The 13,069-nt window shown below is 42.7% G+C and overlaps 2 protein-coding genes across 3 annotated transcripts in view; one reads left to right on the top strand and one right to left on the bottom strand.

Annotated features, from left to right (window-relative positions):
• gxylt1b (glucoside xylosyltransferase 1b) overlaps positions 1-13,069 on the top strand; it is a 108,359-nt gene that overhangs the window by 28,685 nt on the left and 66,605 nt on the right. Inside the window, exon 8 of one of the 2 annotated variants that reach the window (XM_056425108.1) lies at positions 10,257-10,346. The exons of the other annotated variant lie outside the window; for it this stretch is intronic. Coding sequence (XP_056281083.1) covers positions 10,257-10,276 — 20 coding nt within the window. The 3' untranslated portion in view covers positions 10,277-10,346. Of the gene's footprint in view, positions 1-10,256; positions 10,347-13,069 lie in introns of those variants that run through there. 2 annotated transcript variants of the gene reach the window in all.
• Positions 10,590-13,069, bottom strand: part of pdzrn4 (PDZ domain containing ring finger 4) — a 43,074-nt gene continuing 40,594 nt past the window's right edge. The window contains exon 9 of the mRNA XM_056425106.1: positions 10,590-12,224. Within this exon, the coding sequence (XP_056281081.1) occupies positions 11,655-12,224 (570 nt within the window). The 3' untranslated portion in view covers positions 10,590-11,654. The remainder of the gene's footprint in view (positions 12,225-13,069) is intronic.

The raw sequence follows: 13,069 nt of genomic DNA, 5'->3' as shown, positions 1-13,069 counted from the left end.
TGGTACAGACATGCATGCCCCCCTGAGGTTGACTAATGATAGCATTGGTGATTCTGTGACTGTTCCTTTAATGCCACATCAGGTTATAATTGGGTTGATTTATGAACAAAAACCTGCAAAACAGATATATATATTACATCAGCCTCAGCTTTACTCTGTATGAATGTTGGCGTTTCAGACTTTGCATTTAGCTCAAAGCACCACTCTGCCCCGCAGTGCTGCGAGCATCCTCTGGCTGTACTTGACTTTGATAGCATATTTGTAATTTTGGCTGTTGTCAGGGGAAGCATTCGAGATTTATACGACATTTGAGGTCCTCCCTATATCACTAAATATGTACCGAGTGCATAGTTTCACAGTAATGTACCTGTATGAAAAGGCAACACATATTGAACAGGTTTTTTTTGCTTTGTGTGTATGGTGAAGCTCTAAGCATGATTGGCCCTCGGGTCCCAAAGACTCGACGACATCATCGCACTGCAGCTTCTCATGAAGCCTGCTCAATTATTTCAAGTGAGACCTGCTTTTTGTTTCCTTCCCTGTCCACGTTTTCACAGCTTCACAGGGACTATCGGGGTTTGGAAGAAGTACCATCTGTGCCCCGCCCTGGAAAAAAAAGAAGAGAAAGAACACACATCCTCTGTGTTCAAGAAAATCTCATGAAGGCACTTGTTCCTCTGGAACTCCTCCTGCCACTGAAATCAATTTGCTTTCATGCGGCCTAATGACACTTGGTTAGGGCTGCCATTTCCAAGTAGGCCATTCAGGGAGCTATTCATGGAGGATGAAGTAACTTGGTGAAAAACACTTCAGAAACCAATGATCCATATGGTTAATGGATATTGCGGAAAGGATCAAGGAAGTGCACAGCCCCATTGTATTTCTGCTTTTGAACTGCGAAAATCCCATACCTTTTACCTCAGTGGAATAATAATATACTTACTCCTAAATGTATTCATTTGACTCATATGAAAACCTTTATGCCCCAAAAAAACAATTTGCGCGTTCTAATATAAAGCTGTTGAGCATCAGCTGTTTTTACTCCATTTCAGAAAGATTGAACCAGCAGTCCTCTTTTAATGGAAAGAACGAGGGAACAATTAAGTGTACACCTCTGTTGAGAGTTTAGAGCGAGAGAATGGTGATGACACAGCAATATTAATCCATTCTATGTATATTACTTTACAACACTTAGAAATGTACATCAGTCCCCCTCAACGGACGCCCCTGGCGCCCTACCAGGCTTGTCCGGTACCTAATATAAGGAGGAGGGAGATCCCATTAACGCCTCTAGCCATCCCCTCCAATCCACCAAGTACTGGACCCCCCCCGCTCGCACGACATCGCTGGAGCTAACACAGCGGGATTAATAATCCTGCTCAATCACAAACGCCCAGTCTTTGCGAGCAGCAGTCAGAGTGAGAGCTGCCCGGCTTCCTGCCAGACTGCGCACCACCGCCGAAGATGCCTGCACTGAGAACTGCCACCCCCTCTCCTCTGGGTGGGAGGGGTTGGGAACCCAACAGGTCTGGGTGGGATAGAGGTTGGAACCCAACAGAAGCCATGAATGATGGCGAGAAGAGACACAGAAGGGCTGCCTCCAGGTCACTCAGTAAGCAGGCAGAGAATAGAAAATAAGGAAGGAAATGAAAAAGCGGAAACCTTGTCAAACAATAGTCAGGATTCTATTACCCTCCGATGGGAAGACCCGTCACACTAAGTCCATGGATGGAGACCAAGGCCGAGATCTGGTGGCGGTGAACGAACATCCCACCCGCTGGACATGGCTGCTCCCACACAGGACCTCAACCGGAGGAGCGAACTGACGGCCTGGCCGAGGTGAGGGGTGAGCTGAACCGCCCAGAAAAGCAGGGCTAGACTACTGCCAGCAGCTCGGTTGCCCATCATAGTTCCTTTCTGCGGGAGAAAGCAGGAAAAGAAGGCGGGGGATGCAACGGAGGCTCGGCTGCTGAGGGGAGGACTGGACACCACACTCGGAGAGGCATCCACCCTACTACGAAAGGAGCTGAAGAACAAAGACTGAAACTTAACTGAGGTGGGTGAGTGGGGGCGTTGTTCAATTATAGTCACGAATAAACCTATGGTAAAATTGGCAACCAAACGAACCTTTGGAGTTTGTGTAGGAGTGCCATTCGGCCACTGAGCCATGACTTTTGGCAGGGTCGCTGACTGACCCCCCTTCTCGACCACAAACCCAGGAATGAAAACAGAGAAACATGAATGCACACTTCTCAGCCTCTGAGCGGGAGAGGATATATTTTTCACTCAGAGATGTCATTCAAGCCTGAAATCAATACAGAAGGGCGAGTCTATTCTTCCTGGCAAAAAAAAACCCAGATATATAGTCTGAGCAAAGGAGCACCCGGCGCAAAGTCAATGCCCACAGTCATAAGGTCGGTGAGATCCTTGCTGAAACCCTGGAGGTCATGATACTCCGAGGGAACTGACGTGAGTCAACAGGTTTAGGGGGAACAGGTTTGTTGCCAGAGACCCTAACACAAGAAGCAAAGGGTGAGGGAATGATAAAGGGAAATGGTGAGGGGAAACTTATGCACAGGAACAGTACCTTTAAACTGGAGGGCGATTAACGAGGCAGGGGAGACGGATGGATGGGCTCACCAGCGCCTCCCTGGTTGGAGGACAGGGAACAGTTAGCTCAATGGGCCCTGGCCTGAGTATATGCAGAGCTTCTGGAGGAAAGGCGTTTCACGTTGCAGGTGAGAGCCTGACTGAAAGGGGAAGGGAATCTGCTTGCCTGTCTCTCCCCTACGCCTCACAAAGGGGAACTGGTCTGTAGACGCACCACCACCCGGCTCCCTGCAGAGCTCTGCTCGGCTGCCCCACACAAGTTACATTTATGAACAGCAAATGAGTAGGAAAAGAATAGTTATTTACAAGTAGATTAAGAATACATTTATTAACAGAAGAAGATGAAACAATAAAACCACAACACACTCGTCTGTGAGGAGACTGGCTGTGTGCATCCAGGTGTTTCCAATGCCACTTACTGTGATGCCTTCAGGTCCAGCCTCTGCAGACAGGAAAACACAGAGCAGCAATGCGGCAACCTCTGTTCTGTAATTTTCTTTCACTCCAATTTCTTCAACAAGGGAGGTAGTTGTAGTTGTGACTCTCTGTCATCTAAGAATGCTCCCAAGTCCTGCTCTCTGAGGCTGCCAGCTGACGTCGGGCTCAGACTCCTTAGTGTCCATTATCACCATTAAGGTGTCAGGATGGGAGCTCAGAGGGAGGCTCCTCAGAACCTCCAGGGGTTTGCATCCTGCATTCTGTTGGCCGGATCCTCTAAGCTGGTCGCTCTGCTGTCCGCGGTTCATCTCCATCACCTCCTTAAGGTCATCAAGACTCTTGAGTCTGATGTGTCTCGTATCCCGAGCATACAACTTCATCTCACAAGCAAACTCCTCGGGGGTCTTCACTGGTCTGCTGTTTGTGGAAGTGATAGTCGTAGTCAGGATAGAGTGGGTATCTGGTGGCCAGCTCTACAGCTACCAGGCCCAGGGACCACATTCAATGGCCCCATTAGAGGGAAGGTGCGACATGGCTTCTGGTGCTCGGTCCAGGTGGTCTGCACAGAGATAATACATGGTGCTCCAGGTCAAAGTCAATAGTCTTCACTCTCAGTCGCTGCTGGTTTCTAAACATTATATTGTCAAACTCGAGGTCCGCAATTCCCCTGGACGTCAGGCGGGAGACATTGGAGGACCCTGATTCTTTCTGTCCTCCATGTAAACATGAAAGCTTCGATCCAGTAGTTCAACGTGAATGGAGATGGGATCTTTGTGAAGGAAAAAGCCATTCCACCTCATGATGTTGCAGGTGTCTGCGACCAACTGACCGACTGACATTCCATCCCCAAAGCCGTGCCCCTAGCATGGCTAAAGGCCATGGCAACTGCATTGCAAAACAATGTGTTTCTAAGTACAATAGCACGTTTCTTCTTTTTTTCCCCCCCACTATCACTCATGAGCATGAAATTCTCAAACCTATAACAGTCCAAATCCATTAATGTGTGCTCTAAAAACTCCCGCGTGTCACAGGCTCTTACTGCTGCTCTAGGACTCTGGTCTTATCTCTGTGCAAATCTGTTAAAAGCAGCGTGTGAAGCTGTAATGCTTTCTCCACTGATGTAATACGTTGTGTTAAAAAGCATACGGATTGCGTTTTATGGAGTTATTGTGGTGGTAATGCAGAGGCAAAACTAAAGCAGTAGAAAAGACTGGTATATGCACAACATAGTTCATAAGCATAAATGCTTCACTAATAAACGTGTGTGGCATTAGAATTGAAAGGAAAGGGAAGTATGCATGGATGCCTCTTCTTTGGTGCACACAACTATATTGTAGATCATTGTTATTGTTGCAATTCAGAGCCTACCCAGCAGCTTTTTTAAAAGCTTTTGTTGCGTCTCTTTTTCTCTGCAGCAGGGCACAACACAACACTTTAAACTGAGCCTACCAGGGCACCTGCAGTAAACCAGTAATAACTGAAAAAGATAAGGAGCAGTGAGCCAGATCAATAGCTGAGCGCATCACTGGGTAACCAAAGCCTTCAACCCACAGGAGAGACTGGCACAGAATGTGTCTGTGTCTCGGGATAATCCAGGCGTCAACTCGGCTGGATTATGAAACCAGCTGCAACCGACTGCTTCTGTCACCGATGAGGCTGAAACTGCTACGTGAAAATATCAGTTCAGAAGCATTATGCTTTTTTTCCCTGCTTTTTTTATAATGGTTTATTTATTAAGGGACAGTGCACATTGATAAAAACATTTCAGTAAATGTGCCAGAGTTAGCCAAGAGGCTATTTTTCATCTGTAGTCCCAATGATGCTGATGTTAAGAACAAACCAAAAAACATAAGATTACACCACACATATGCATTGTAGTATATGAGGAGGTTCCAAATGATACAAAAAGGATCAATTAAATCAACATTTTTATGAGATACCTTTTATTATATCTCAAGGCATAAAGCATTTGGAACACATCTCATTAAAATGTACACCAGTCAATCCAGTTGATTGTTCATTGTGTCGTTCAGACTTGAATTGGTTCATTAACCTAACCTCTTGCAGGTGAAATGGAAATTTAAAATGGGAATCATGAGCACTATTCTCCAAGACACACACCTACCTCCAACATTCCTAGAAAGCCACTGGCTCTGCTCATTTATAAACCATCTTATCCTCCCTCCCACCAGGAACACTTACAGCCTGTTTGGTCCCTGCCATCCCGCCTCTTCCATATGTATTCTGTTCCAGTTATCTCAAAAGTTAAATCTGCATCCTCTGAATATTTTATAGAGCTAATTCATGCACAAGTTTAGCCTACGCTGTTGCTGCTACAACTCTCCCGAATATCTACGATATTATATATTCTTTTCTGTAATAGTAGGTCTGTGGTGGCGGTCGCCGCAAAATATAGCAACAGCATCGTATCTGCTGAAAGTGCACAATGGTCTCCCGGTTTGCCTGACAATCAGTAGAGATAGGTTGGTTGATTATGATCGCCATACTGGCCTTTGAGCAAGACATAGTAAATCTATTTAATGGCATACAATATGTCATACATATTATGTTATTATGTTATAGATGTTATGTTATCATGTTCGGGGTAATACCATCCGAGTGAGGAAGAGCAGAAGCTTGAAGGTTGATTTAAATTATGCAAAGAATCAAACAGAAAGTATGCGCTTTTTATGCAAAGCCTTGAACGAAACTTAACAATAGGTCAATGCAGGGAGAAGGGCAATTCAGTTGTACCAGCAGAAAGAAAAAAAGATAGTGGGGATATTTCTGTGGTTGAAACTGGCTGAAGTTCCACAGGAGTACAGTTACTCGTCCTTCAGGAGGAGAAGACAGTGAAAATATCCATTTGGTTAATTAGAAGTCTGAATGAACCATTAGCGCTTAATTGAGGCGGTAAATAGAGGTTTAATGAATGGAAAATTATCAGCCATTATCCCCAGTCTAATCAGTCATTTATTACGCAATAAGACACAACTCTTGATTGTCCTGCTGCATATTAAACATTCTAACTGCCTCGGCTGTTGTTGGCGCGACAAACAACGCTGATTGAAATAAATGTACATCTGCATGTCGTTCGTCCAACAGTACAACACGCAGAGCGTTTACGTTGCACCCATTTGAGAGAGCTTTTGTGCGTCTTAAAATTAGAAGTAAATGAGACGATGTGACGTCATCGCGCCTCAATGTAAACTCACGTTAGCTAGCGATAGAGGGAAGAGCGAAGCCAATGTCTGTGGTTGGCCAACAGAGATACGTCATCCCTGCAGCACTTTCTCAGTCTTCACCCTCAAAGTCTTGTATTTTTTTTAAGTGAAACATACTTATTTTAACCCTTGTGTTGCCTTAGGGTCATTTTGACCCGAATCAATATTACACCCTCCCCCCGCCTTTGGGTCATTTTGACCCGATTCAATGTTTCACCCTCCTGTTACCTTTATATTTACTAACATATTTTACCCTTTGGGTTCAATTTGACGCCAGCAATTAAAACCTCCAGAAAATTATTAGAATTAATATTGTTTTCCAAGTTTAAGTGTGAGGCACTTTATGTTTGTTTGTTGACTACCGAAAGAACACCGACATTAAACATTGAATGGGGTCAAATTAATCCTAAGGCGGGGGGAGGGTGTAATATTGATTCGGGTCAAAATGACCCTAAGGCAACACAAGGGTTAAGATAGATAATTAAAAAAGAGTGGGACTGGTATTTCAACCAACTCCATAGTTTACGTCATATTTGGCGTCAGCTACAGTTTCTAAACCAATCAATCAACTGTTTCTGTTTCTGTCCTGTCAGCGGATAGAAATGAGAACCTTGTTTTTGTAAAACTCTGTGAAATCCATGACCCACTGTTGTAATTAATTAATCACAAATCAAGTGGATCAGAACGCTTGACAGGCTGAGAAACAATAGTGGGGGCGGGGCTTATAGTAAAAGATCAGTTTAAGGTCGAATTCCAAACACCTAAAAATTGTAACACTTTAACTGCACACTGTGAACAATTAGCCAAGTATTAATATACACTTAATTCATCATTTATAAAGCATTGTTCCACACTTTATAAATGATAGATTCACCATTTATACATAAAGTATTATATAATGCATTGGTGTTATTGTAAAGTGTTACTCAACCTAAGGACCAGAGAGCGACTTCTCTGGGCCACTGCTGATCTAACATGACCAAATATTACAGAGACAAACACAAATAAACACTTTATAATAACTGCATGCTCTGAAGCATTATATAATACGTTATTTACAAATTGTGAATTCATCATTTATAAAGTGGAACAATGCTTTATAAATGATGAATTAAGTGTTAACTCGTACTTATGCTTCATAGCATGCAGTTATTATACAGTGTTACCAACATACTTTTAGATTGATTGTCATCTGTGTTATCCTACATTTCCACATCTTTTCTTTCTTATAATGGAGCATCAGCAGAGGAACTCCCAAGTTGTTTAAAAAAAATAATAGCCCACATTATAATCACACCCAAACACACACACACACAAAGTGTCAGCAACTTCCCGTCACGTCGTCTCAGGAAGGAGCACCTGACTTTGTTCCAGTCCCGCTCGATCGCTGCTGCTTCAAAGGCGTCGTTAGATTAAAGAGGAAAGCACGATTTTTCATCTGCGCTACCGTGCCGCACCAGGCCGCTCAGCTGTTGGAATTTGAATGAGTACGGATCAAGATGAGAAGACTGGGGAAGGGAGTGAGGATATAAAGATTTCACATAACCGTGCCTGTGTGTTTTGGGCGACATCCTGCTGTGAGGACGGCTCCAGATTTGAAAGAATAAAGCGTAGTAAAGTTTCCAACAAACACCAGCCTAACTCTTCCACAAACACTCCTGGATGAACGAATCCCCCCAGATGTCTTCCTCATGCAGTGGCAGCATGTCACAATTATATTTCTAACAAAGAAATTAATGGATGTTACCCCCTTTGTTTTCTTCTACACTTCCTCTCTTATATCTATGTCCTAATAATTGCATATTTTCATTTAATAGTAAAAAACTAATTCAGTGTACCATATAAGGAAGAACATAGTATATGCTGTATAACTATACAGTATATATACACTATATCTGAATGTGTTAACCATGAAAATGAATATATATACAGTATATACACTACCGTTCAAAAGTTTGGGGTCATCCAGACAATTTTGTGTCTTCCATGAAAACTCACTTTAATTTATCAAATGAATTGAAAATTGAATAGAAAATATAGTCAAGACATTGACAAGGTTAGAAATAATGATTAATATTTGAAGTATTAATTGTGTTCTTCAAACTTCAAGCTCAAAGGAAGGCCAGTTGTATATCTTATATCACCAGCATAACTGTTTTCAGCTGTGCTAACATAATTGCACAAGGGTTTTCTAATCAGATATTAGTCTTCTAAGGCGATTAGCAAACACAATGTACCATTAGAACACTGGAGTGATAGTTGATGGAAATGGGCCTCTATACACCGATGGAGATATTTCATTAGAAACCAGACGTTTCCACCTAGAATAGTCATTTACCACATTAACAATGTATAGTGTGTATTTTTGATTAATGTTATCTTAATTGAAAAAACAGTGCTTTTTTTTGAAAAATAAAGACATTTCTAAGTGACCCCAAACTTTTGAACGGTAGTGTATATATATACATATATATATATATATATATATATTTAGGGAAATATGCGTGTGTGTTGGGTGTGAAGATTGGTTATGAGGAGAACAATCAAAAAATCTTCTCATCTAGACAGCAAATTGCCCAAAATAAAATAAAAACTATCCCTTTAAAAAGCATTTAATGTGTGAGGTTTAAACTCCGAAAGATCTGCTCATGACGGACCTTTGCACCGACACTTTTGACTTTACTGCAGCAGCATCCAGCGTCGACCAATACATCATTTTATTTCTAATGCCATGCTTGAGCATCTCAAATATGAACTGGGGTTTGGACACATTGAAGCAGAGGCAGTGCTCCTTTGAACAAGCGTCATCCATTTTCACTGGCGTTAAGGGGCTTTTCTCTTTGTATATCACGTGAAGCTTGCATGCAATGCCTCAGCATTACTCTATTTATCATGCTCATGCCGTTGTGTTTCATGTGCGTGTATAGAAATACAAATCTATTTCAGCGTAGGCCACCACACCACACCACTGTAACAGATCAACATCAAATTATCGTTGCTATATGCACATTGGGATTAATCATTTATAATAGTAGGTTGACTGCACCGGATTTCTCCTCAGTTCTTGTGCACTTCTGTCGCACAGATGTAACCGGTCGGATATTATACAGGGAGATGGGTCGCTGGGAGAAATGTGGTGGGTGCAGTTCTTACCTGATTTAATATTATGCATAAAAAAGCCCAGGCGATGGGGTTGCCAGTCTGATGTCGCTCATTAATTCTTAAGTTCACTGGGCTGTGGACAGACACAGCAGATTGACAGGGGATGAGGAGACTTCACCGGCGTCTCCTTAATGCTTTGAAATGGGAGTCTAGTTTAGCTTTGATGCCTCCTATTGCAAAATGGCCATGTATCCCCCCCCCACACACACACACACATACACAACCTATATCTGCACCCGTATCCAACCCCCCCCCCCCCCCCCAAACACACTTCCTGTGAGATCGGGAGGCTCGGCTTGGTACAGCCTGGAGGCAGCTGGGGTAGTTATTCCAGGTGCGGCAATCATTGCAGTTTGCATTTAATTCTCCCATGTGTATCAATTAGCAATCATTTTCTTTATAATCACTCACAAACAGAATCCATGTTTTTAGAGCGAAGCTGATTGCACAGTATCGATCAGCGGCAGCGCATCTACCTGCATTATGCACGGAGATAAATAACATGGCTGCCTCCTCTCGTGTATTTCTAGCTAAACACACACACACACACACACGATCAGATGTGTTGTTCTATGCTGGGGACGATGCCTTTTCCTCAGAAAGAGCATGTATTTATGATAGAGCAGCGAGAGGCAAGTGTTGCTCTTGTGCCTCTCGACCTGTAAACTGCCCCCGCATGCATAATGCATGGTGACGGAGACACATTTAAAGTGGATCACTGACAACTTTGGAGCTCTGAGTGTTTGACACTAAGCACAGGGGAGGATAGCAGGAACATGAATCTGAGTGATTTCTTTTTTCTTATTTTTTCTATTTTCACAGAAAATGTGTCCACCCCTTAAGGAATGTCTTCGGCATTGAAAAGGGCGTGAAGGAGATTCCACAGGCTCCGTTAAGCACGGAGGTGCCGAGCGCTAAACATCAGCACAACAATGCTTGGAAGCTGATGAGCAGGTTGAATGCTTACCAGCTTCAACACATTTTAGAAAAACTAAAAATGTGACCTGATGATAATGAAAAGGGACTACATCTCTTGGCAATCCACAGATATTTTACTCCAGGGGCTGAAAAAAACCAACTTAATTGTGAAGATTAATATATGACAAAGGACAACATGTTAAAAAAGACGTGTCTTTTCTGAATCGTTCTTTTTATCATCGTTGTTTTATTACAAATACCACCATCAACAAATACTGAACTCAAGGCCTCTTCAATGAACTTTACAGTGAAAAGCAGCAGGTTGGAGTTGAACCGCTGCACTTTGATATACATTTAGTGGACTTCCCGATCAAAGGGTAAGCCACTTAATGTGAAAACATTTATCGGACGCACCATACAAATTAAGTTACAATAAATAGAAATAACAGTAAATAATATAAATATGAATCTATTTAACATTTTAAACATAATTCACACATGTATGGTTTACTAAAGGTTCGGGGTCAGAGTTTGGACTGTGAGGTCAAACGGTTTCAAAAAGCCCTCCTAGCTCATGAATAAAGAGATTTCGAGATAGCATAATTATATTTTCTGTGTTTTTAACAGACGTCTCTGGATCAGACATCAACACAATAAACAGTGTTTTATGAGTTCAGCGATTTAACAAGTTTTAAATTCATCTCGTGTTGCTCTGGCATTCAATGCCGGCTACAGTACAATCAAAGTGTCAACTCTGACCTTGACGGTTTGGTGATACATAACATAAATAAGATATGACAATACAATGTTGACGGAACATTTTACATTCAGTGTAAAAAAATCCTTACAAAAAGTTACCGAGTTTACAAAGTGTGAAAAATATTGTATTTTCCCCCATTATAAAAAAATGCCACTTTGAACAAGGCAATTGAAGTTGCTTCATATGCAATGAAACTCAAGAATGTGGAGTACGGAGAGACAATACACGGCGTACGTGAAGTTATTGTGTCGGCTCTGCACGTCTTTCTGAGGATCAGTTTGAGCCAAAAGCATCTGCTATCAAAAACCAGTGCATTACCAACAGGTGTTGAATAACTGAGGTCTCGTAATGCGAGTCATAGTTAGATAGTTACAAAGTTGCCGTGGGAATGCTACAGAAGTCCTCCAGCAGTGACATTTTTAACCAAATTTCACACAGACAATCGTTATTGTTTTTTTACATACAGCAGTAGTTCCTGAAATGCAGCCCTACTGATCTTAAAGTGTTCAGTACTTAGAAATATGCAGTACTGCTTGTGTCCGCTAGACAGTGGTGACGGATAGGAAAGCGTTATGGACTTTGGAGCCCTCTGGGACTCGAGCCCCGTGGCTCATCAGCTCCTGGATGGTCATCCAGTTATCCAGGATCTTTTTGTTTCGTTTCTTCATCATCTTTTTGTGACTGAGCTCCAGGATATTGACCTCCTTCCTGCCCTCCGCTCCGCTGGCCGGCCCCTCCTTGAGACACTCGAGGCGGCTCTTCTGCATGAACTCCCTCCTCTTCCTTTGCTCCCGGGCCCGCGCCAAGTGCTGCTTCCTCTCCTCTTTGCTCCAGTAGCGGCCCATCTTCATCTCGCTCATGGCGTCGTCGTCTGTGGTCATGCCGCCGCTCCTCTCTTCTCTGATCCGGAGCGCTCGCTCCCTCAGAATGCGGTCGCGGGCGGGCCTCCGGGCCACGTAGCGCGTGCCGTCGGCCCGAACTTTGACCTTCCACTCCAGACGGGGTTCCCCGGGGCGCCCCGTCCGAACGGGATCTCTGCAGACGCTGAGCAGACTCAGCTGACTTTGGGAATACTCCAGGGATGAATGCTGTTGTAGCAGCTGCATATAACTCTGCAACAGAGAGGATATCGTTAGCACAGCATCGTCCTATGATGCGTCTCTCTTAAAGACGTACGCGCATTAAGCTTAGTTGATATTCGCTGCAGTGAAGCTGGGGCCAGCTGGAAGATTGCATCATAAAGTTCGGCGCAGGCACCCGTTATTACCACTTGTGCCTGCCCCCGAGTCGTCGTGGACCACTCACATGTCGGTCACCGATAGGTCACTGATTAAAAAACATTGACATGTCTCGGGATTATACAAAATAGGTCTTAAAAGTCTTCATTGACTGAATATTTTGCCGGCCAAATCAAATTGTTTACAGGATATTCAACCTTCGTTTCTTCGTTACTTGTTTCTTCACACATTTCATTTATTTATTTACACTACACACATACACACACATTTCATTTTGCACACTGTCTATATTTAATATTTTTATATTTAATTTAATTTGTCATTAGTATTGTGTATTGTGTATGCATATATGTTATATATATACATATATATTTTATTTTATATTTTACTTTGTATACTCCTATATCTTTCATCCCTGTTTTTTTTATATTTAATTTTTTATTCTTGTGTGTTTAGTTTATTGGTGCTGCTACTGTGACGACAAATTTCCCCTTGGGGATTAATAAAGTATATATATATCTATCTATCTATCTTTACAGGGCTCGCACAAAGGCAATACAGTTCTCCATGAATTTGGGAGGGAAGTTTACATATAATTACAAATCCCTCCTGAGCATTATGGATGTTGGTTTATGGCTTTTCGGCGATTACACCGACAGTCTGGGGGCATATCATATATTACAAATCGTGGTCTTTTTGATTCTCCACTGTTCCTTTTG

Source organism: Pseudoliparis swirei, chromosome 10, assembly GCF_029220125.1.
Source record: "Pseudoliparis swirei isolate HS2019 ecotype Mariana Trench chromosome 10, NWPU_hadal_v1, whole genome shotgun sequence".
NCBI lineage: Eukaryota > Metazoa > Chordata > Actinopteri > Perciformes > Liparidae > Pseudoliparis > Pseudoliparis swirei.
This window is presented reverse-complemented; position numbering and strand designations above follow the sequence as displayed.